Genomic DNA, 23188 nt, shown 5'->3' with positions numbered 1-23188 from the left:
ATCGGTAGGACCCTGCATGCAAACTCCCGAGGTATCACCCACATACACCTCAAAACTCGCCAACGAGGCGACAAGTCTAAGACACTTTGTCCATCCGACGAGTCTCTTCAGACCGCCGATTGCTCTCTGCTCAAAAGTCTCTTTCACTCGGTGACATCGATGAAGATCGACTTCTGGTGCATGTACTCGTCGATGCCCTGACGGCCACCTTCCTTCCCGTACCCGCTCTCCTTGACGCCACCGAAAGGATTTTCCGCCGCGCTGAGCAATCCCAGGTTGACGCCCACCATGCCCACCTGGAGGGCCTCCGCCACGCGCCAGCTCCGCGCAATGCTCGAGGTGCAGATAAAACTGCCCAACCCGACGTCGCAGTCGTTAGCGAGGGCAATTCCCTCCTCTTCCGTCTCGAATTTGAACACTCCAAGGACGGGTGCAAACGTCTCCTCCTTCCAGGTGATGGAGCTGTGAGACATGTTTTTGATGACGGTCGGTTGGATGAAGTAGCCGCTCTTGGACTCGAGCGGCCCGCCACCGAGAGCGATTTGGCCGCCGAGTTCGACTGCGCCTGGATGAGACGTTCGTGTCAGCACAGGAATGGGATCAGTTTCTTCCAACGACAGACTTACTCTTGATGTGCCTCATTGCCTTTTCTACGGCGCGCTCGTGTGTCAACGCACCGATATCGACACCTTCCTCCATGCCATGGCCCACCTTGAGCGCCTTGACCTTTTCAATCAAAGTCGACACAAAGGCCTCGTAGATCCCAGCCTGGACTAGGATCCTGTTCGCCGTCACGCAGGTCTGGCCCGCGTTGCGGAACTTGGCCAGGAGACAAGCCTTGACGGCCTTGGCGACATCGGCGTCGTCAAACACGAGAAAGGGGCTGTTGCCGCCCAACTCGAGCGAGAGCTTCGTCAGGTTCTCGCTGCACTGTCGAGCCAGCAGCTTCCCGATCCGGGTACTTCCCGTGAAGCTCAGCTTCCGCACCAGCTTGTTGGTGCAGAGCGCTTCGCCCACCTCGGCAACGCGATGTAGGGTGGTAATCACGTTGATGCTCCCGGCTGGAAAGCCAGCCTCTCTGGCTAAGATTGCCAACGCAAGTGACGAAAGCGGTGTCTCGCCCGCAGGCTTCCATACCGTGGTGCACCCCGCGGCTAGAGCCGCCCCGACCTTCCGGGTGATCATTGCGATGGGCAAATTCCACGGGACGAGACACGTCGCCACGCCGATGGGCTGCTTGATGGTGATGATTCTCTGCGCCAGATTCGCCGAAGGGATAGTCTCGCCGTGCGTCCGCTCAGCCTCGCCGGCGTACCACTCGAGGAAGGAGGCGCCGTAGACGACCTCGGCACCCGCCTCGGCCAAGGTCTTGCCATTTTCCGCGGTGGTCAGGAGAGCCAAGTCGTCGGCGTTTTCGAGGATGAGATCGTTCCATCGCCGGAGCCAGCGGGCTAGTTGGCGTGCCGTCGTCTGCCTGTACGTGGAAAACGCCCGGTCTGCCGCTTCCACGGCCCTGTTCACGTCCGCGGCGCCCATTTCGGGCAGCGTGGCGAGTTTCTCCAGCGTCGCCGGGTCGACCACGTCAAAGGTCTTGCCTGACTGAGCGTCGACCCAGACATCGTCAATAAAGGCCTTGTCTCGTAGAAGGTCTTTTCGTTTGATCCCTGCAAGAGTTTTCAACGTCATGGTTAATTTGACTCTGTTTCAGTGGGGCGTCTTTGCTGTCTTTTGAAATCCAACCCCTAACAAATCGAGTATCGAGTATCGAGTGTTGAGTAGAGTACAGTGGATCTGCACCAATGAATCACTTCAACCGCGATAATATCTCGCATCCCCCGAGGCACCGGACAGCTTTTATCGAGACCGATCCCATTTTCCACGTCAGCGTCAGTGTCCCCAAGGATGTAAAAATCTGTCGACATGTCTTGTCGGAGTCGTCTACCCGGAACTGTCGCCAGGACTCATGAGTTGTAGCTACAGAGCCACATACACGACGCTCTCCGCCTGCGACGCCCTGTCTCGCAGTCGCAGCGATGTTGTTGACGGGGGCGGGTAAGGCACCATTTGCGGTAAATTCCCCGCGAAATTGCCGGCTGCTGGGTCGGATTAGTGCCTTAGAAGATGAGCACTGTTTAGTTGCTACGTTAGTCTTGGGGAAATACAGGGAGAGTTACTACTACTCTCATCATCCAGTCAGTTGTTGACACCAGAAGATGTGACGGTACCACTCCATTGCATGGTTGCTCAGGATCCATATATACCCGGTACCTGAGGTGGGTAGGTAGCTTCTAAACTCAGTCTAACCACGTGAGGTTAGCGTCAAGTGAGAGTGAAGGGAGGCTTGGCAAGGCTATGGTCCCCGTGAGGACTACGAGGCTGAGGACATTCAGGAGTTGGTTTGGCCTTGACAGGCTTATTTGCTATGTGGATCTCTGTATTGGAATTGAGGAGAATGGATCTGCTCAAAGGCCATTATGTACACAAACGAATGGATATGGCCAGGCCCAGCATGCAGGTAGATCCACACGAGACTCATTGAGACATTGCCACTTCGACCCCACTGTTAATCGACACGACAGACAGACCTTTGATGGACTCTTAACGGTACAGATCAAGATCTCGTAGATGCCAATCAATATACCCTACACGTCGACCGGTGCTCAGTAGCAGCGCAAGTCTGGTCTCATCCCACGCGCGAATCACGACTTTGTCGTCTCGGTAATCGACATTTCCACGTGCTCGGCGCCCACCCTGCCCGCAACATACCCCAGCGCCGCGTCCTTGACCTCCTCTGGATCGTCGGCGCGAATACTCGCCGACTCGATCTCGCGTGCCTTTTTGGTTTCGATGCGCGTCTTCCACGCTTTCGTTCTCGTCGCGAAGATATTTTCGACCTCCTCCAACGTCTTGCCGGCCGTCTCGGGGTAGACGAAGAAGAAATGGATGCCCATGGCGATCAGGAAGACGCCGAAGATGAGGTAGACTTTCCATTTAATGTTGACGAAGGCGGGAGGGACGAACCAGCTCAGCGCAAAGTTGAAGATCCAGTTGGAAGCGACGCAGACGGCCACGCCTTTTCCGCGGAGACGGAGGGGGAAGACCTCCGGTGGGTAGATCCATGAGATGGGGCCGACCTGTGGGGGTGAGGGCGGGTGAGTAGGCTGTTTACGTTGGACGGGCGTGAGTGGCTGAGAAGAGACTTACCGAGACGGCAAAGCTAGCAACGAACAGAAACGTGCTGGCGATCAAAGCCTTGGAGGCCGCACCGTGGATTTGCCAGGATTGCTGGGGAATATGGTCGACACCTCCCGGCGGAGCTGGGGAACCAAACCCGGCCATCAACGCGGCGTTCAGAAACATCCAGACCGCCATGGAAGCTGACCCCAGGATGAGCGGCCAGCGACGGCCCCAAACGTCGATCCACATCAGCGCCGGTAGCGTCATGCACATGTTGATCACGTATGTAATCGAGGACGAGTATAGGTTGACGTTACCAGACAGCCCTGCCATACCAAAGACATATGTGATGTCTTTTGATGAAAACACATTAGCAACAGACAGATCATGGTCAACGTGAGCCTAGAGTACTCACAGTACATCATGACGTTCACGCCCGACAGCTGGGACCAAATCTGCATGAATACCCCGATATGGGTACGGTAGAGCATCTTCGGCTTGAAGAGCTCCAAGTAAGAGCTGGGCGGCTGGTTGCGCTCCGACTCGCAGAATTCGCGGATGTCGTGGAGTTCTCTCTGCACAAATGGCGAGCTGCGATCACCGTTTCCGTGGACCAGGGCGAGCACCTCGTGTGTTTCCTCCCAGCGGTCTTTGTGTGCCAGGTATCTCGGCGACTCAGGCGTGAACATGAGGCCTATACCCAACAAGACCGCAGGGAGAGCCTGGGCGCCCCAGGGAAGGCGGAAGGAGGCCGAGCCTGTGAGGAACGAGCTGCCGTAGGAGACGAAGTACATGATGGTGATGCCGCAGGTGATTGCGAACTGCTGACAGATGACGATACGGCCTCGTCTGCTCGGCGGCGCCAGCTCGGACACGTAGACGGGGACCTGAGACGAACAGATGCCGACTGCGAATCCGCATATAAAGCGACCGACAACCAACATGGCGATGTTCTGGTAAGATGAACCACGACTTTTAGTATTTCTTTCATGGGGTGAAAAAATTGGCCACGTACCTGAACTGCACAGGTCACGACGCATCCCAGAATCCAAATGACGGAGCCAATCTGAATGGCGGATTTTCGTCCCCAGTGATCGGAGAGGTAACCCGAAACAATACACGCGATGAAGGAGCCCCCAGGCATTGAGGCATTAATGCCCCCCTGGACAACTGCAGTTGGTCCAGAACAGTCAGGGTTGTCGTTGAATGGAGGCCCACTGGGGCCCTGATTGAAGTAGCATCTGTATTGATTTGTGCCTAAGCTGTAGAGCGAGATATTAGAACAACCACGCGAGTGCCGGGATACCAGTCTTGTTCAACTCACATTGCACTCATACTCGCAATATCTGCACCGAAAAGGCCACCACCGATGACAGCGATGGCCGTGATAAGGTAGATATTTCCGATTTTGGGAGGCATGATGGACGAGCAAGTTGGAGGACCGCTGCTTGGTTCTGACACGAAAACTAGTCATAGGAGTATGAATCTCACCACAATTCAGGACATCACTTCTTTTATACCAAGCGAGTAGACATGACGACCCGATACTCGGCCACTTTGTCCTACGCCGTCTGATTCTGGGGTTACCCCAGACTGCCCAGATTCTTCCCGGAAACCAGTTGAGGCTGAGACCCGCATTTCCCCCGGTAATTACCAAGATGCCAACTCCGGGATGAGTGGTGTTTCCGCGCCTTAATACCGAGGATATTCTCCCAAGTGCCCATGATGCCGAGTTATGTTAGGGAGCATGCATGGCTGTGGGCCTTCCTTAGGACGACTATACTCGTCAAAGGAGGCCGGATTCAATGCCACCGCAAGGCTGTGACACCAATTCATACACTTTGAATGTGATGATAACACGATGAATACTCTAAATGCGCATGGCGACGCCCAGTCGTGGAATTTCCTTCGAGATAGAGGTGATCATTGCTCCGCAATAGAATCTAGCGAAACCGAGACGACCCTGATCAGCGTTGCACCTGTCTTTCGGTTGACATGGATATCCTGCCATGCCACAGCGACAAGTCGCCGAGGAGTCCTCGTATTCTCCAAGTATCCGACGGAGGGCATGTATCCGACCCATGAGTGTGATGTTTCATGTCGGGGACAAAGCTATCCCGCGTGTCATCGGGGATTGCGTGCGTACTGACATTACAGAACAACAGAAAAAGCATCACTGAGGATTCTAGCGTGCCTGTCGCTCGCCGGCGATGGATGTCTCGATCGTTCTCTCCGCTGTCCAGGACCAGAGGAGTTTGACATGCTAAGATGTTCTGGGGCCTTTTGCAAATGCAGATATCCAGACGGCATCTCACCGTCCAGCCAGCGGCGGGCCGAAAATGTCCTTGGAAAGCCTTTTACAGACCCTGGCCAAGGGTTGTATGGGCTGTGCCCGGGGCCTACCGTGCTCGCTGAAAGTCAAGGTATCCGAGAGGATCATCTGCTCCAAGGGACATCTTCCGAAAGGACATTGTCGAGGCAGCACCAGACGTTACAGATGGCTATACGCAGACAAGTGCTAGTCTTCCAACTGTATTCTCAGCCATCAGTCCAATGTAAAATACCGGAGAGGGAGCATACCGTGATAGTTTCCAGATATCTCATCTGATCAAACATGTCATCCATCCATTCAGAAACTCTCTGTGGTTCCCAGCAAAACACGAGACGTTGCTAACAAAGGTCAGAGGCAAACTACACGCTCGGTTAGTCAACGGCATATCAAAGACTTGTCGACAACAAATTTCCGTACGGAGACGGCAAGATTCTTCGTTCTCTGCTCTAGGCGACAGCGGCTGGGTATGTCGATCCTGGAAGATCTGTCCTCGTATTTGCGCAAAAAATCCATTCACGGATACTTCCCCGCTCCCAAACATCAGGATATTCGGACGTTGTTGTCGTCTGATACTCACATTTCGGGTACTTCGTTTCCTTTACTTGTTCCTTGCGGAGACCTGCTTGTACTATCCGTCCCGCCTGCTGGTTCTGGGGAGGACTGGGGGTGGTGTCCTCCCAGGTATATTATTTCCGGGGGACCCCATGGGGTTCGCACGGCGTCCCAAAAGTACCCCGTATAGGCTCATTATTGTAGCTACGAGCCACTAATTGGTCTGAATTCTGCTTTGTGGTCCGTGAAAGCCTACCTTGGCCTTGAAGTCCTCGCATACACCCAACTCATTGTGACTTGCTTGACTCTATACTCGCCACCACCATGCCGCGCTTCGTCATCGGCAACATCTATGTGATTGCGTCCATCGCCGTGGTCGGAGGCGGTCTCTTTGGCTTCGACATCGCCTCCATGTCCGGCATCCTCGGCACCGCCGGCTACAAATGCTACTTCAATCAAGGTCCCGAAGGGCCCCCTTTCAACGACAACGAGAACTGCTCGGGGCCCAAGTCCCTTGTCCAGGGTGGGATCACCGCGTCGATGGCGGCGGGGTCTTGGGCCGGGGCGCTGATCTCGGGGTACATGTCCGACTGGCTCGGGAGGAAGATGTCCATTATCCTTGGATGCCTGTTCTGGTAAAGAATAATGGTCAAAGAAGACTGGGGTTTTGAAAAGACTGACCGAAATTCAGGATTGCCGGGTCTACCGTCTCCGCCGCGTCGCAGAATATCGGCATGCTTATTGGGGGGAGAATCCTCAACGGCGTCTCCGTGGGCATAGAATCTGCGCAGGTCCCGGTCTACGTCTCGGAGTTGGCACCACCCTCGAAGAGAGGCCGTTTGGTTGGACTCCAGCAGATGGCCATCTCCTGCGGAATCATGACCATGTATTAGTGAGTCGAGCCCTCCACCTCAACGACTTTTAGTGCATCCTTCGCTGATAGGCGACAGTATCTCTTACGGCGGAGCACATATCGGCGGCCAGACTTCCAGCACCTACAACCCGCTCTCCTTCCGTGTACCGTGGGCAATCCAGATGGTGCCAGCGATCTACCTCATGATTGGCATGACCTTCCTGCCCGAGTCGCCTCGCTGGCTCGCTAAAAAGGATCGCTGGGAGGAATGCAAAGCGGTCTTGACGCTGGTGCACGGCAAAGGCAACCCTGACCATCAACTGGTGGTTTTGGAACTGGCCGAGATCAACGTGACATGCGAGCTTGAACGGCAGTTTGGCGATGTCACTTATTGGGAGCTGTTCAAGCCCAAGATGATCAATCGCACGATTATCGGCGCCTTCGATCAGATCTGGTGTCAGCTCAGTGGGATGAACCTGATGAGTAAGTGGCCGGTTTCTCCCTTTTATCTGAAACACGGCGAATATTGATTGTCTGGCAGTGTATTATGTGACCTTTGTGTTCGGTATGGCTGGGTACAAGGGCAACTCCAATCTCCTGGCTTCGTCGATCCAGTATGTCATCAACGTGGTCATGACAATCCCTGCCTTGATCTGGGTCGATAGATGGGGTCGTCGACCGACGCTCATGGTTGGAAGTATCGGATGCGCCATCTGGATGTTCGCCAGTGGAGGCGTCCTAGGCACATACGGTACCTTTGTGCCCGGCGGCGTCAACGGCGTGGCAGAACAATCGATGCTTATCAGTGGCGCACCCGCAAAAGCGCTGATTGCATTCACATATCTATTCGTCGGTACTTTTGCAACAACCTGGTCTCCGGTATCTTGGATCTATCCGCCAGAGCTGTTTCCGCTACGGGTTCGGGGAAAGGCTGTGGCCTTGAGCACATCTGCCAACTGGGCCTTCAACACGGCCTTGGGACTATTCGTCCCGGTTGCGTTTGTCAACATTCAATGGAGGACGTACCTTATCTTCGGGACATTCCTGATCGCCTCCTTTATACACGTCTTCTTCTTTTTCCCCGAGACCTCCGGGAAGACTTTGGAAGAAGTGGAAGGCATGTTCGAGGATCCTCATGGGATCAAGTACTTGGGAACACCGGCGTGGAAAACTCACAAGGAGACCAAAAGAGCTTCGGCACTGGAACGTAACAGTATCGATGCTAGTGAGTTGGAGGCATGGAAGGCTGAAAGCAAACCAGTGGAGGCGGCAACGGTCGTGCACCAAGAAGTTGCTTGAGTTGCAGGTCATGTCTCAGCATCAGGTGGTCCAAATTAACGGGTTAAGCAGCTTTCGGCATGGAGGTCCAAATGGAGCTAGTTCCAGGGGGATATGTATCCATCTCTCTAACAAGTGGTAGTGGAGATGCGCCCGTGATCGAGAAAAGGGTAGATATCTAGACGATCAGATGATCATAGTCAAGGTAGATCTGACACGCTTCAGAGTGCTCGTTGGGAATCTGAGCTCATGTTTCTGTTGAAAGCTGAACGGTCCGTAGCTTTGGACGGAACCTTTGATCACTACGACTGTAGTTCTGTAGTAAGAGGTCAGTCAAACAGAACCGGGGAGTAACTTACCCCATAGAGGGAATAGGAAATAGATTGCGGAGACCTAGACTAGCTCCTTCTTTGATGCTCGATCTGAGCATATGCGCTCTCCATGATTTTCGCTCAAAAGAACGCAAGGACGGTCCGGAGTTGAAGTGTGGCAAGTCCATGCCCATGTCATTCTGCATATAACCGAGAGTCGGCCACCCTTGAATGCCCGGAAAGAATAGCTTTTCCAAGGGTTCAATATGATCCCTGCCTTTCTTCTCGACCCCTGGCTAGACGTGAACCACTTCGAAAAACTGAAACAGACCGACAAATCTTTAATACTAACTCGCAAAACTTTACCTTGCCTGAGGTGTCTCCGTCAGTGGAAGGGTTGAGGTCATATAATCACAGGCGGCCTGACTGGATCTTACACCACGATCCCTGACCTGCCCATCAAGACCGACTTTGAATGTTCAATATGTCTGGCTCCATGCTGCAGGGGAAAGTGATCGCCGTTGTCGGCGGAGCTTCTGGAATCGGCCATGCCGTGTCAACGCTCCTAGTCGAATTAAAGGCTAGAGTCGCCATTGCCGATATCCAAGACGAGCTTCTCGCGTCAGTCCAGCAGGAACTGAGCGCTGCCGGGGGCGAGGTCTTGACTCACAAGGTTGACATCACCAATCGAGAGCAGACCGAAGCGTGGCTAGCAGACGTTGAGAAGCAGTTCGGTGGCCTGGACGGTGCTGTCAACCTCGCTGGGATTATTCCAAAGTCACACAACAAGGGGACGATCTTGGACCAGACAGATGGCGATTGGGACAATGTCTTTGCAGTCAATGTGCGTGGGATGATGAACTGTGTGAGGGCAGAGATTCCTCATCTGCTCCGACGCGGCGGAGGAAGCATCGTCAACTTCTCTAGCACTCTCGGCCTCGTGGGACGTGCAGAAGCGGCGTGCTACACGGCAAGTAAGCACGCTGTGATTGGCTTGACGTCCAGCGTGGCCAAGGAGTTTGGTCGACAGAATATAAGGGTCACAGCAGTTGCACCGTCAGTGTCCTATATCCAATCCCTGCCATTATTCTTGCGTGGTTCACGATGTAGTACAGTACGGACTTTTGAAAGCTCAAGAACTGACCAATGTTAACCTATAGTGGCCTCACTCTGACCCCGATGATGCAAAGGTCCATCGACGCCGACCCCAAGGCGGCGAAGGAAAAGGAGAATCCCGAAATTTGTGCCTTGGGCCGGTTCGCGCAGCCCATTGAAATTGCAAAGACGGTCGCCTTCCTGCTGAGCTCGGACGCCAGTTTTATTACGGGTGTGACTGTCAGCGTTGATGGGGGTTGGGTTTGTTAGAGCTGAATGGAAAGAGGCCGTAAGGAGATTCAACAACCTCATCTACCTATACTTAACCAAGCATCCGGGATAACGCCTGCAATGTGAACTTTGATATGATGGTGGCAGTGACTCTCCGAAAAAGCATTGAGAAGGGAGGCCATTGCTCTCTCGAACTGGCGCTCTGGTACAGATGCCGCAATGCCTGTGATAGAGTGAATAAAAGTGTGTTCGGACAAACCATGAGCGGTTTTGTGATTCAGTGGAGGAACATTGTGAATCCTACTAGGTCCTGAGGACCTGTCAGACTATCGTTATATGGTTTTTTCCACGTTTCTCTCACAAACCAGAACTCCAACCTACGCCCCATAATGTGCACTGAAATTGTCCTTTGTTCCATAAAGATGCAGTCCCCAAAGATAGAGTATGTCTCCCTCAACTCAATGTCAAGGTGGCCGTGAATGTCAAAGCCAGAGCGAATGAATATGTCACCAGTTTTTCCCCCGGTCCGCGCCTGCATATTTGATCTGGACGGTCTTCTCCTCAACACTGAAGACATCACCACGTCATGCACAAGCTTCCCAACTCGTATTCCGTAACGCGTTGATTTGAGCGAATATCCGTGAGGTCAAGCACACAAGGTATAGTCAGTTTACTTTCACTTACGCGGAATGGACTTCTTGTCGCAACGTATAGCCATAGCCCTCCGTAAGACGAACTAGTTCTATCTCCTCCAAGTCACAAGTCGAGACAGCCCGTCTACACTCACTCACCCACTCCTTGCAGTAGTCGGACCGGAGACGCTTGTGTCCTATTGGCTAATTTCAAAAGTGGAACTCCTTGAACTTGCCGCATCTGGAAGTGTACGCACTATTACAGGGTTGAGTGCGCTAACCTGTCAAAGCTTCAGAGGGCGGAGGTATGTCTTGCTGTTACTGCACTATCTCAGCAGTATCTCGTGTGCTCAGGGCAGAGTTTACGGCTATTTACCCAGCATTGAGTTGTCTGGACAGGATTTTTGAACCACGGTGCCGAGCGCGTAAATGACGTTGAGATGAAAACATGCGAAGGGGGTGGACATACAGGATAGCATACGTATCAAACTAGGTCTGCGCTTTAGTAGATGGGATTGAAGTAAGCGTAGATGCACGTTTAGTCTCTTGAGAACAACCTATCGCTCGATTTTTGCCTTATTGTGTCCCTTATAGTCGACATTCCAACCATTCCCTACGGCAGCAATGACCAAATCCCACGCTTTAGTCAACGGCGTCTCGTCCTCGCGCGAGTACACCCCAGATGAACTGGTCGTTCGGGACATCAGAAAGCTGGTCATCGACTGCTGTCGCCAGAACGGCGGTGGACCCAGCGACAGCCCCGGTTCACCGCACTGATAGACACGCGGTCCTCAAGGGAGGGTACGTCGTACAAAAGCAGGCCGACGCCATCGTCACTCTCGTCTCGTGCGGATCCGAGTTACAGTTCGCCGTGCAGGCCGCTGCGAGACTAACCGCTGAGGGCATCGCCACCCGCGTGGTCAGCATGCCGTGCGTGCAGTTCTTCAGCGAGCAGAGCGATGAATACAAAGACTCGGTGCTGTCGGAGGCTCCGTTCACGATCTCGGTGGAGGCGTACATCTCCACCATCTGGGCACGGTACTGTAACGCGTCGATCGCGATGGACTCGTTCGGCTTCTCGGGGGCCAGCCTCGCCAATTATTGCCGCTTCGGTCTCGATACGGAGGGTGTTTACCAAAAGGTTACGAGATTTGTCAATTCGCATAGGGGTGGGAAGAAGCTGCGTAGATGGACATTACTCAAGTAGAAATACTACCCTCTAGCGGGCTGGCATCTTACTTCCATCTCGTTCGCATCATATGTTCACCATACATTTAAAATCGTCGTACTCAATAACTAGTTCGCATCCTTGACAATGCCTTTTTTTTTTTTGAAGCTGTCGAGACATAACGAACTACCAGTTCGCATCACTCGGCAGCCCAAACGAAAACATGTCCTGCTCAGTCGGATCATCCAGGCCGTCCATGGCGGTCGAAATGTCAAAGATGGACGAGAGCAGCGAATTCATGCCCGAAAAGTCATTCATCGGCATGTCCGACGACAAGTAGTCGGCCCCGGCTGGGAGGACCGGGTTCGCCACGTCGCCCTCGTTGAACATCAGCGTGCCCTCTGCGGACCGCGGTCGGCGCTGCTGCGGCGAGGTGGCATCGAGCAGGTTCTCAAACAGCTTCATGACCCAGCGGGCGGGGTCCCAGCCGCCGCGGACGTTGTGCCAGACGACCTGGCACGTGTTGACGGCCATGCGGCCCATTTTCGCCGACGCGGCGTCCGCGGCGAGGGTTTGCGAGTAGAAGACGGCCTGGGCGAGGAACAGGGCGTGGAAGGCCTCGTGCGGCAGGCGCGGGAATGTGGATTTGGTGGTCATGCCGCACGTCAGGTCGAAGATGCGGTGTGCCGCGTTCTCGCATGCGCCGTCGAGTTGGTGGATCTGGGAGCCCGAGTGGACCGAGTCTGCAGACTGTTGGAGACCGGGGCCTAGATTGGCGAGGATCAGGTTGTGGTTGTACGCCAGGGCGAGACAGGCTGGGAGGAGATCCAGCTTGGCCTCGACGTCGCGCCACTTCAGCTCCGGCGGCAGCTCTGCTCGCCATTGCTGGAGCTCGTGGCACAGGTCATCGTGGCTGGGCCCGTGGCCGGTTCGCTTGGAAAGCACGATCCGCCGCAGGATGAGGAAGAGCTTTGTGTTCTCGACGTGGAAAGAGCTGACGATACCGTCGATTCCGTGGCCCACGCCGTCCATGTCATCTTGCGAATCGGCCGCAAAATCCTCTGTGGTCAAGGTCTCGACGTCGGCCACGTCGACGCTATTCATCCGGAACTGACGACCTGAGAACGTCGCGGCGCCAGTATCCCGGACGAACAAGATCCACCACAACCGTCTCAACAGACTCTTGTCCTCTGGTGCCAGCCTCGTGTCCGCCATGGATCGGTGGAGGCCGAGTGACTCTGCGATGATGACCCCTGCTCCGATCCAGCTGGCCGAGTTCCAATAGTTGTTGTGCGCGCCGCCCCAGAAGCTGAGGAGGATGACACTCTGGAGGATCATGATCTTGTTCATGTGATAGCCCAGGTCGAACAGGGCTTTTGCTTTCCTGTAGTAACACAGCCGCGCTTCGATTCTGTTTTGGTACCCGACGCGGAAGAGCACGTCTTCGTCGCAGAAGGTGACCGCGGCAAAGCAGACCGAGTGAAGCAGGAGCCAAGGGATCTGTTGGGCTCGGTAATGCTCGAGAAAACTACTCCGCTTGAAGATCGGATAGATGGGATAGACGCGATCCAGGAACGTCTTGACCAAAATGTCCAGAATCTCTGGGTCGGGAACCTCGAAACATCCTCTGGTTTGTAGGAACTCGATATCCTTGGGGGGAATGTGGCCAGGGTGTTGGTACCCCGAAGGCTGAGGCGGCCCTGGAGGTTCTGGCTTTGCGGGAGTGAGATAATGTAGCTGTGGCTTTGCTCCATGACCTTGATACTGCAGCACAAGCGAGAGGGGGAAGGATTCGTCGAGGTAAGTGATGGAGAACCTGTTCGATCGGTCGGCCGTATGGGTCTTGCGTGATTTGAGGAACGGATCAAAGGTCGACGCCCACGAGATATCTGGATATGGCGAGAGTGTGGTGTTGGACAGACACGAGACGGGCGGCGAGCAATCCAGGGACAGTGGACGTGGGTGGTTACTGTTCTCCAAACCATTCGACAGAGATGCAGACTCATTGAATCCGACGGGATCTGTGACAGACTGCTCAGGTGGACCTAGATTGACCGACGTTGCCGACAGGTGCTCCGTCTGGAACTGTTCGTCGGGTAGTCTTGCTGTTGGCTCGCTCGCAGTTGTGGATCTGTGGTTCAAAGGTGAAGCGTCCGGTCGATGTTGAGATTCTTCGGCCAGCGTCGTCCCTGAAGTATATGATGGGACTGCCGGGTTCTCAGGGCTGCTGCCATGGAGGTCCTTTCCTGGGGGTTCCCGACGTTGCTGCTCGACGGCGACTCTCTGCTTGCGCTTGTATGTTCCTCTTTTGGACTCAAACAGGACACAGTCGGTCTTTCCGCTCAAGACACATCTCGTGCAGGGAGTGCCGTGGTCCATGGCGTCGCATTTGACCCTCTTTTGTCGACACAGGAGGCATGCTTTCGCTGCACGGAATCTGGCTGGCACGAAGGTAGTTCGCGCTGCGGAAGCCATTGTAAGCGCAGGCCTACGAGATGAACCTAGAAGAATATCTCCGGCACACGAACACGGGCGACGAGCAGGTGAATATCAAATGAATGTACTGTATCAGGAGCCTGGGAAAATCTAGACCATAGCATTCTCTCCCTTGCTCAGCTGTCCGCACATTGTCTAGAGTCTGAAGATGAATGAGAGGAGACCCTTCGATCCTCTGTCCTGATCCCTCTGGCCTCCTCCCTTCTTACCTCGTCGCGGGATAAACACGCAGCTAAACTCACTGGGGAAACTTCGCTGTTATACCCCAGGCGGGGTATCATCAAGAAGACACTAAGATTCTAGGCAAGGGCCAAATCATCCTCTCTTGTTCCTGACTGGGTAAAGTGAGGATTGAAGAGGTTCAACTTCGGCTGTATTACTATTGGCCAGGTATACGTAGCTTGGATTTTGGGAGAAGCCTGACAAGATCACGAGGCGGAGAACTTGCGTGATGTTCTCGAAGAAAAGGCTAGTTATTGGGTATAGTAAGTCCAGATTCCGTAGACGAAGAGGTTCTTTTGTTCTGACAAAATGCCGAAGATGTGCCATTACCTCGCCGGGTACATGATGTGACGAGAGCGGCGTATAGTGCCGAATTGGGCAATATACCCGCAATATCCATAATGGGCATAGTAACATTAGGAACCTCTCAAAGGGGTACGTTCATGTACTCGTAGGAACATATTCGGGTATGGAAGGGATACTGACGAGTGTAGGATTTTGGCACAGATTCACAATGGGAGAATACAAAGGATACGTAGAAGGACGCGAACTGTGCGATGCTGCCTTTTCGAGCCTACATAGTCTTGTCTTTGCGGGATCTTCACCTCCAAACAACAAAGGCCCAGATCTCTCACAACCGAGAAATTCAAACGATATTCAACTGCCACCATGATTGCGGGCGCAAAGGAATTCAAGATCGCCGTCATCCCCGGCGACGGCATCGGCGTGGAGGTGATGCCCTGGGGGGTCAAATGCCTTCAAGCGATCGCAAAGGTCTACGGGTTATCGTTGATGTTTGAGGAATTCGACTTTTCCTCGATCAACTACTACCTCAAGCATGGCCAGATGCTTCCGGACAATTGGAAAGAGCTGCTTCTGCCCTTTGACGCCATCTACTTCGGCGCTCAGGGAAATCCTGCCATTGCCCCGGACCATGTCATTCTCTGGGGATCCCTGATCAAAATTCGACGCGAATTCGACCAATACATCAACCTCCGGCCATGTCGTCTCATGAAGGGTGTGCCGACTCCGCTCAAAGACCGTCAGCCCGGCGACATTGACTTTGTTGTCGTCCGCGAAAACACAGAGGGCGAATACAGCGGCGTCGGTGGTAGGCTGTTTGAAGGCACTGAGAGAGAAGTTGTGCTTCAGCAAACAATCATGACCCGCGTGGGTGTCGATCGTGTGATGAGATATGCGTTTGACCTTGCACGATCAAGGCCTCGCAAGCGCCTCACCAGCGCCACCAAGAGTAACGGCCTAGCTATTTCGATGCCATACTGGGACGAGCGAGCGGCAGCGATTGCACAAGAATATCCCGATATTCACACCGACAAGTACCACATCGACATTCTGAGCGCTCATGTCGTCCAAAAACCCCAAATCTTCGACGTCGTGGTCGCGAGTAACCTGTTTGGCGACATCCTGTCTGATCTCGGTCCAGCTTGTACTGGCACGATCGGCATCGCACCCAGCGGGAATATCAACCCTGAGCGCAAATTCCCCAGTCTCTTCGAACCGGTGCATGGAAGTGCCCCGGACATCGCTGGGAAGGGGATTGCAAATCCCGTGGGCATGATCTGGGCTGGCCAGATGATGCTTGAGTGGTTCGGGTTCAAGGAGCCGGCGGCAGCACTTTTGGACGCGATAGAGACTGTATTGGCGAAAGGCGACCTGTCTATCAATACCCCAGACATGGGCGGACGTGGGACCACGGCTGGTCTGGGAGGAGCTATCGAGGAGGAGATACTGAGGCGAGTCAAGTAGGTTCATGCTAGATGTCCTGCTCAAGGATCAAAATTAGATTGATTTTCAAATGAACGTGTTCATCCAGATACCGATATCTATTGAATCTATGTGATGTGATCAAGAAGCTATGGGTAAGCACAAAAAGTCCGAATTAAGAATAATAGGTAGCACGGTCTAGTCCATTAAAGTGGCTCAAGCATAGCTGTGCCTTTACTTTTAGCAGTACTAGCACGTGAGAATCGCAGTCGAAACTGGTGGAGGACATGCTTCTCGTCAGTGCCTTTGTCCAGAACGCGCCGAAAAATGCTCGGCAAATCAATGAGAATAATCATGAGACAATCATATGAGCGTCTTGGACAATTCCAGTTTCCAAGTGTCCAGAACGATGCCAGCGGGTAAATGGTCTGCCCACATATACCAGGTAAGTAACCGGGCCGGGTAGAAATCCCAGGACGGCAATATCGCCAACTCTGATGCCGGTATATCCATTCGTCGAGGTGGCCATTCCCTGGCCCACTTGCCAGAGCATGTACCCCGGATAGACCGAACCTTGTATACCGACATACCCTTGCCATGGCTCAACGATTTTGATAAATCAGTTGTCTGCGCTGCAGCGAGGCATGACAATCAGAGTCAACCATAATATTCTCATCGACCGTATCCTCCAGCAGTGTGCAGACGCTCACAATGTCAGACACAGCGACACCGAGCACCATCATCATCGGCGGAGGTCCGTCCGGCATCGCCCTCGCATACGAACTGAAGCACAAGCTGGGGTACACAGACTTCATCGTAGGTGTCCAGACTCCAGTGACTGCATGCACATTCAACGACTGACTTGGACCAGATCTACGAGCGAAATGACGGCGTTGGGGGTACTTGGAAGACGAATACATATCCGGGATGGTTACGTAGCAGATCTGTCTGCGAAACGAGGCTGTGAGACTGACTCTGGCGGCAGTGGCTGTGACATTCCCTCTCATCTTTACTCCTTCAGCTTCAACCCGAACCCGAACTGGTCGATTGAACTGTGCGAACAGCCCGAGATCCTACAATGTGAGTTTCCCTCGACATAAGTAGAAGCCTAGGCCAACGCCGTTAAAGACATGAACGATACGGTCGACAAATTCGAGCTCCGGCCCTTCTTCCACCTCGGAATCGAGTGCCTGGGAGGCAAATGGCACGAAGACCGGAACGAGTGGGAAGTGTTTCTGAAGGACCACAAGACCGACATGACATATTCGCGGTTCGCCACGATCCTCATCTCCGCCGTCGGCGCGCTCTCGACGCCCAAGACGCCCAATTTCCCGGGCATGGACAAGTTCCGTGGACCAATGGTGCATACCGCGCAATGGGACCACAGCCTCAACTGGGAGGGCAAGAAGGTGGCCGTGATTGGCAACGGGTGCAGCTCAGCACAGGCTATTCCGGTCATGGCAGAGAAGGCGGCAAAGATCACGCAGTACGCGCGAAGTCGGCAGTGGTATCTTCCCAGGGTAAGTGTTTCCCAGCACCTCGACGCCAATCTCTGTTAGGTAGAGAACTCCTCCATCTGACACTGGCCGTCTGATTTTTAGCCGAACCACGTCTTCACCGAAACGGAAAAGTGGTCGTTCCGCTGGATCCCCCTTCTCCAGAAATGGCTGCGCTTCCGCATCTTCCTCGACGCCGACGCCGACACCAAGGAATACTACTCGTCCACGACCGGGGTGAAGAGTCGATCTCGGCTGGAGAGGAAGGCGGAGGCGTACATGTTGTCCAAGACGCCGAAGAAGTACCACAGCTTCATCATCCCGGACTTTCCTCTCGGTACGTGACTTTATTGCTACAGCACATCTCTCCCTTGGAAACACAAAGTAGTTGGTTAGTGGTTAGTGCTGACTTGATCTCTCAAAAAGGATGCAAACGTCGGATCTTCGACCCAGGCTACCTCGACAGCCTCAACCGCAGGAACGTCGAGCTGATCAACCAAGGCATCAAGGAATTCACCGAGACCGGCCTGGTCGACACGGCGGGCAAAGCGGCGGATTTCGACATCATCGTGCTCGCCACGGGCTACCAAGTCACGGATTTTCTACAGACGATCAAGATCGAAGGCGCCAACGGCGTCTCCCTCGCCCAGCAGTGGCGGGAATGTCGCGGCGCGCAGGCGTACATGGGGACATATGTGCACAACTTTCCCAACTTTGGAATCATGTAAGTGTTTGGCAGATACTCTTTGTTCTTGTCCTACTTTCCCACCCACTTTTGAAGACACGGACTGATGAAGTGTCTTTTCTTTTAGTTACGGCCCCAACACCTTCCCGGCCAACAACTCGGCGCTCTTCTCGTGCCAAACCCAGGTCAACTACGCGGTGCGCAGCCTGATCCGGCCGATCGTCGACGGCCGCGCCTCGCGGATCGAGGTCAAACAGAGCGCCGAGGACCGCGAGACCAACGTGATCCACGCAAAACTCAAGTCGAGCGTCTTCTTCTCGGGCTGCTCAAGCTGGTTCATCAACGAGCACGGCCGCAACGTGACCTCGTGGCCGGGCAAGGCCGAGGAGTACTGGCGCCGCACCCTGGCCGTGGACTGGGGCGCGTTCAAGCTCCGCGGCGGCACGAGGTGGTGGGCCCTCAACGCCCTGCTGCGCGAGGTGTCGCCGCGCATCCACGCCGAGCGGGACATGGTGCTTCTGGCGGTGGTCGCGGCGTTTGTCAAGAGCAGGCAGTTGACGCAGATCGTGCAGCCGCATATCAAGTGGGCGGGGGAGATGGTGTTGCAGAATGCTACAGAGCTGCTTCATCGCTAAATATACACCCCAAGGGGAATCACATTTTATGTTTCTGACAGAGAGAGAGAGAGAAAAGTAGTCCGAGTATGGGTATAGGTATAGGTCCTTTGGCGTTGAATGTTCAATACTTCCCTATGATAGCGAGTCTGTGTCGACAGTTTGCAATCATCCATTAACCATATCACCTGCAAAGGAGCCAACAAATGTTATAGAGAGGATCCATCCAATCTGAATAGTCCGTCCTGACTCAACACAAAGCCCCGCGATAGCACTTTGGATTCACCTCGGCGGTACGATTCAGGGTGAATCCCTTGTTGACCGTCAACCCAAGACCCGCGGCTGCCATGACGGCGAGCCCAACGGCGGCAGACTGCGGCGACTCGGCCGACACGGCACAGATGAGCTTGCCGCAGCTCTTGACGGCGCCAAAGACGTCCTCGCAAATGGCGCAGTTTGTCAGGTCGTCGTCCTTGTCGGGCCAGGACTTCTTCTCGGCGTCGAGCTCTTTGGAGAAGACGATGCCGTACAGACACGCACTGACCAGGTCGGTGGCGAACTTGAAGATTGCCACGCCCTTTTCTGCCGCCGGGTTGGGGCCCTGGCTGCCCAACATCAACGCCAGGTCCATGCCGACGCTGGCTGCGTTGATGTACGTGATCCACTTGCGCATCTCGTACCCCGGCGCCTGGGGATCGGTCGGGAAGATGCAGACGATGGTGGCAATGTCCATGGCCACGCCGAAAGCCTCGGTCTTGACGCTCGTGACGGCCGTCTGGGCGGCTCCGACCTTGGAAACGCTCTTGGCCACGGCGATGGCGTCGTAGACGATCTTGACCGCGCTGATGCTCATCCCGACTCCGGAGAAGAAGAGGGCGTTTCCTTTTTGCTCCACCTCGGACGCACCCCCGTCGACCATCTTGTCGAGGAATTTCTGGCCCGGGTCCTGAAGCCTCGGGGGAGGTTTACCGGTGACGATCCTCGACATGGTGCAGGTCATGAAGCCCAGGATGAACGCTACCAGCTTGAGCCAGTTCAGATCGTTGCCCGTGCAGAGCTTGTACAGGGCCGAGATGATGGGCACGTTGATCTTGCCGGTCACCAGATCCTTGAAGACGCCGATGGACTTGCGCAGGAACTTCAATACACCCACGACGATGGACTTGACCACGTCGATGACGTTGACGAGGAGGTCATTTCCCAGCTTTGCAAATAGCTGGCTGGGAGAGAGGTCGCCCATGCCGTGGAACAGCTCGGAGACGTCGCGGGCGAGGTCGGTCACTAGCTTCATCAGGCTTTCTCCGAGCGGCTTCAATATCTCTTCAAAGGACGGTTCGCCGGCTCCAGAGGGTTTGCTCGTCGATGGCGATGACGCCGCGGCTGCTGCGCAAGGGTTGCCGTTCTTCATCCTATCAGTCAGGTAGTTGAACGCGGGACTATCAGATGCTTTGGCAGAAGAGCTGCTCTTGCCGCTCTGACTCTGATTAGTCGATGCCGGTTGGGTCAAGGTCGGGACTTTGATTATCCCCTTCAAGTTGTCAAAGAAGCTGTCGCAGCATTAGCTCTATCTTCAACGACGAGGGGAGGAATGTCTCACCCTTCGACCTTGGGTTCCACCTTGTGAATGCCATCCGATATCCAGTCGACACTGCCGAGAAGGAGGTTGTAGATGTCGTCGCTAGTATTCTTGATATCATCCCACCCGAACAGATGTCCCAAGAAATCGAGCAATTTATCCCACCCCAGTTTGATCTTCTCCCAGACCTGAAGCCCAAAGTTAGCCAGGGTTAGAAAGCAGGAATCTCACAAAGCAACAACGACATACCCATTGCGCAGCCTCACCAATCTTCTCAATCGTGTCCAACACAAACCTCTTCATCTCACCTGCTATCTTGCACACGAACCGCCACACTCCTTCGACCTGCTCAATCACCCAAGCGACCGCGTCGTCTAATGCGACCTTGACGTGGTGGAACGCATCCATCGTCCAGTCACCAATGTCTTTTAGCACTGCACCGCCGTCGACTCGCCGTGACGACCTAGGATTCAAGACCTCCGAGTGCGCCTGGTTCAGCTTCTTGAAGCATTCGTGTGCCGCCTTCAAATCTTCCTGTCCTGGCCTGTTGCCGTCCGACCACAGGCTCTGGCCAGATTGTGTCTTCAGGCTGCTCAAGTCGGCATCACTGCCGAGCTTGGAGCACAGATTCCGCACCACCTTCAAGCTCGGGTCGATCCTGACGGTCCGGTCTGCCATCTCCACATCATTTTTCTGATTATCTGTGATCTGGACCACGCGGAAGGAGCGGCCAGAGATCATGTTGGTGGCCACAATCATGGAGAGTAAGCCTGCAGAGTCCAAGGGCAGCCAGGTCCCCTCGAGGTCCGAGGTGATGTTATAAGTTCTGCCATTGACATATGCAGTTGTGTCGGATGACGCTACAACGCACACCTCGCCGTTTGAGATGGGAAGATTCTTCTCGTCCTTGATCGACACCCTCACGGCATAGCTTTGAACCTCGATGGTCTTGGTGTAGTGGGCAATCCCAAACGGCTCGGACCTCCATATCCCAGTATCTTGGCTCTGGGCCAGTAGCGTTAGATTCCCCTGGGAATCATTCGAGATGACTGTTTGAGTGATGACATTCAGTTTGGCTCCGGGGCTGCGCTGAGAAATGGACGCCGAAAAGGACGCCGACGACTGTTTTCCCAGCAGAACCGCTCCGGACTGGTGTGCCCGTTCGATGTTTGCCGAATCAGTCGTCAAGTATCCCAGCTGCCCGTCCCGGCTGAGACCCCAGACGGTTAAACTCGGTCCATCTTGCGCTACGGAAATTCTGGCCGGTGCTTTGAAAAAGCTGTCTTCCGCAATAAGCGTGTGCAAGTCTGTCGAATTAATACAGTCCTGTGCAGAAATGGTGTACAGCCCCTTTGGCGTTCCCACGAGGAGACCAGACTGTTGGTTCTTGTCGGTATACGAGGCAATAGCCGTCGCTCTAGGGTCGCACGACGGTTCGAGACGCTGAAAGTGCAGGGCCGTGCCATCAGTCCCGGGCCTGGCCAGGTTACAGACCAGCTTCGCCTGGTTCTGGGTGGAATACAGAACCCAAAGACCTTTGCCGAGGATGCCATACGACGCGACTGCAACGGATATGATCCTGTCTGCATTTTGGGGGAGCTCAAAAGTCTGCAGCATCTGCGTCGTGTCGCCGTCAACCCAGATGGCTTTGAGGTCGCTGCTCTTGCTGCTTTGTCTTGCTGGCGGTTGAATGTCTGCGACCAGCAGGGGGAAAGAACCAGGATTGGTCACAGCGCCCTGGATGTTATTTAGCCTCAGTCCTGATGGAGAATGGGCGGTACTTACCATGAAGAGCTTGTTCACTGTAGGCATGGTCTGTTTCGGGTACAAGGAAATTCCGTCCAGATTGTCGAGGAGGAAGGGTTTACAGACATAGACATCGGAGCTCTTGTCATTCTTGACGGCGACAGCGAGATAGATCTTCAAGGTCTCATCCTGCTCTGCCACGAAGGCTTGTATGACAGCCCCAGAAGGCAGGTTCAGCTTTCCTCCAAGGTCCACCAAGTTGCGGTTGCCGGCGTCGTCTTCCTGTTCACTGTCACTATGGTATCCGAACGAAATCGACCTCAAAGAAGTCCTACCTTGATCAATTCAAGCACGGGGGGACTCTCATTGCTCAAGCTAATCACGGCTGGTCTCCGCGTGATGGGCTCAAGCACCGTGGTGAACACAGACCCTGCCGCCGCCGGCGTGGCAGCGATATGGTTGACCATCAACTCCGTATCGAATGTGATGCTCGCCATGTTGATCTTGTGAGCTGGCAGTTCACGCAACCCGCTAAACATCGAGGCGTCCGCCCATCCTTATTCTTCATCATAATGCGGGCAGGGTCTTGGTCAATGCGCGAACCCCTCCCTCGTAATGCTACGTGTTTCGACAGGCTGCAGCAGTCTACTATCCACAGCATGTCACCAGCTGAAAGCGTGTCTGGCATCAAGTTGGATTTCACATGTTGTGACCGTTAGAGAAGTGGAGAAGCACCTGATACCGACGGGAGTGAATTGATTCGTGCGTTGGCAAAGTATACGAGGCCCCAACTACTCCATGTTGGTCTGGCCAGAATGTGGCTGACTGAAGATCCCCCAGAACCCCATATCAGCACGTTACTAAGATGGTGTTTGGGTTCGAGGCCCCCAGCATCTGGATCCACATCCACATCAGCATCAGACAAGCAGCACGGCCCGCAAAGAGCATAAAGCTTGAGGCAGCTGGTCAAGAGGCTTGCGTGGCTGGTGCGGACCTCGT

At 54.3% G+C, this 23188-nt stretch overlaps 9 protein-coding genes across 9 annotated transcripts; 5 read left to right on the top strand and 4 right to left on the bottom strand.

Annotated features, from left to right (window-relative positions):
- Positions 1 to 143: 143 nt before the first annotated feature.
- On the bottom strand, positions 144 to 1686 carry AYO21_02680 (hypothetical protein; the record flags this gene model as incomplete). The annotated part of the gene is made up of 2 exons (XM_022652657.1): positions 144 to 565; positions 627 to 1686. The coding sequence occupies 2 exons, from the start codon at positions 1684 to 1686 to the stop codon at positions 144 to 146; spliced, it is 1482 nt and encodes a 493-aa protein (XP_022515013.1).
- Positions 1687 to 2699: 1013 nt separating this feature from the next.
- AYO21_02679 (hypothetical protein) lies at positions 2700 to 4596 on the bottom strand (the record flags this gene model as incomplete). Its single annotated transcript, XM_022652656.1, has 5 exons — positions 2700 to 3134; positions 3205 to 3530; positions 3593 to 4130; positions 4193 to 4439; positions 4502 to 4596. The coding sequence occupies 5 exons, from the start codon at positions 4594 to 4596 to the stop codon at positions 2700 to 2702; spliced, it is 1641 nt and encodes a 546-aa protein (XP_022515012.1).
- Positions 4597 to 6385: 1789 nt separating this feature from the next.
- Positions 6386 to 8213, top strand: AYO21_02678 (hypothetical protein; the record flags this gene model as incomplete). The annotated part of the gene is made up of 4 exons (XM_022652655.1): positions 6386 to 6696; positions 6753 to 6953; positions 7012 to 7397; positions 7456 to 8213. 4 exons carry the CDS (start codon positions 6386 to 6388, stop codon positions 8211 to 8213), a joined length of 1656 nt encoding a protein of 551 aa, XP_022515011.1.
- Positions 8214 to 8987: 774 nt separating this feature from the next.
- AYO21_02677 (hypothetical protein) lies at positions 8988 to 9868 on the top strand (the record flags this gene model as incomplete). The annotated part of the gene is made up of 2 exons (XM_022652654.1): positions 8988 to 9559; positions 9664 to 9868. 2 exons carry the CDS (start codon positions 8988 to 8990, stop codon positions 9866 to 9868), a joined length of 777 nt encoding a protein of 258 aa, XP_022515010.1.
- A 1275-nt stretch (positions 9869 to 11143) lies between these two features.
- AYO21_02676 (hypothetical protein) lies at positions 11144 to 11668 on the top strand (the record flags this gene model as incomplete). Its single annotated transcript, XM_022652653.1, has 1 exon — positions 11144 to 11668. The coding sequence occupies one exon, from the start codon at positions 11144 to 11146 to the stop codon at positions 11666 to 11668; it is 525 nt and encodes a 174-aa protein (XP_022515009.1).
- Positions 11669 to 11815: 147 nt separating this feature from the next.
- On the bottom strand, positions 11816 to 14104 carry AYO21_02675 (hypothetical protein; the record flags this gene model as incomplete). Its single annotated transcript, XM_022652652.1, has 1 exon — positions 11816 to 14104. The coding sequence occupies one exon, from the start codon at positions 14102 to 14104 to the stop codon at positions 11816 to 11818; it is 2289 nt and encodes a 762-aa protein (XP_022515008.1).
- Positions 14105 to 15016: 912 nt separating this feature from the next.
- On the top strand, positions 15017 to 16114 carry AYO21_02674 (tartrate dehydrogenase; the record flags this gene model as incomplete). The annotated part of the gene is made up of 1 exon (XM_022652651.1): positions 15017 to 16114. The coding sequence occupies one exon, from the start codon at positions 15017 to 15019 to the stop codon at positions 16112 to 16114; it is 1098 nt and encodes a 365-aa protein (XP_022515007.1).
- Positions 16115 to 16783: 669 nt separating this feature from the next.
- AYO21_02673 (hypothetical protein) lies at positions 16784 to 18888 on the top strand (the record flags this gene model as incomplete). The annotated part of the gene is made up of 7 exons (XM_022652650.1): positions 16784 to 16888; positions 16944 to 17002; positions 17058 to 17152; positions 17201 to 17592; positions 17674 to 17905; positions 17995 to 18292; positions 18381 to 18888. The coding sequence occupies 7 exons, from the start codon at positions 16784 to 16786 to the stop codon at positions 18886 to 18888; spliced, it is 1689 nt and encodes a 562-aa protein (XP_022515006.1).
- A 229-nt stretch (positions 18889 to 19117) lies between these two features.
- AYO21_02672 (hypothetical protein) lies at positions 19118 to 22686 on the bottom strand (the record flags this gene model as incomplete). The annotated part of the gene is made up of 5 exons (XM_022652649.1): positions 19118 to 20414; positions 20465 to 20631; positions 20693 to 22180; positions 22229 to 22471; positions 22525 to 22686. 5 exons carry the CDS (start codon positions 22684 to 22686, stop codon positions 19118 to 19120), a joined length of 3357 nt encoding a protein of 1118 aa, XP_022515005.1.
- Between the last annotated feature and the right edge of the window lie 502 nt (positions 22687 to 23188).

The sequence above is a fragment of the Fonsecaea monophora genome (genome assembly GCF_001642475.1).
Source record: "Fonsecaea monophora strain CBS 269.37 chromosome Unknown Scaff12, whole genome shotgun sequence".
NCBI lineage: Eukaryota > Fungi > Ascomycota > Eurotiomycetes > Chaetothyriales > Herpotrichiellaceae > Fonsecaea > Fonsecaea monophora.
The sequence above is the reverse complement of the archived record's forward strand: the minus strand, read 5'-3'. Positions and strand labels throughout refer to the sequence as shown.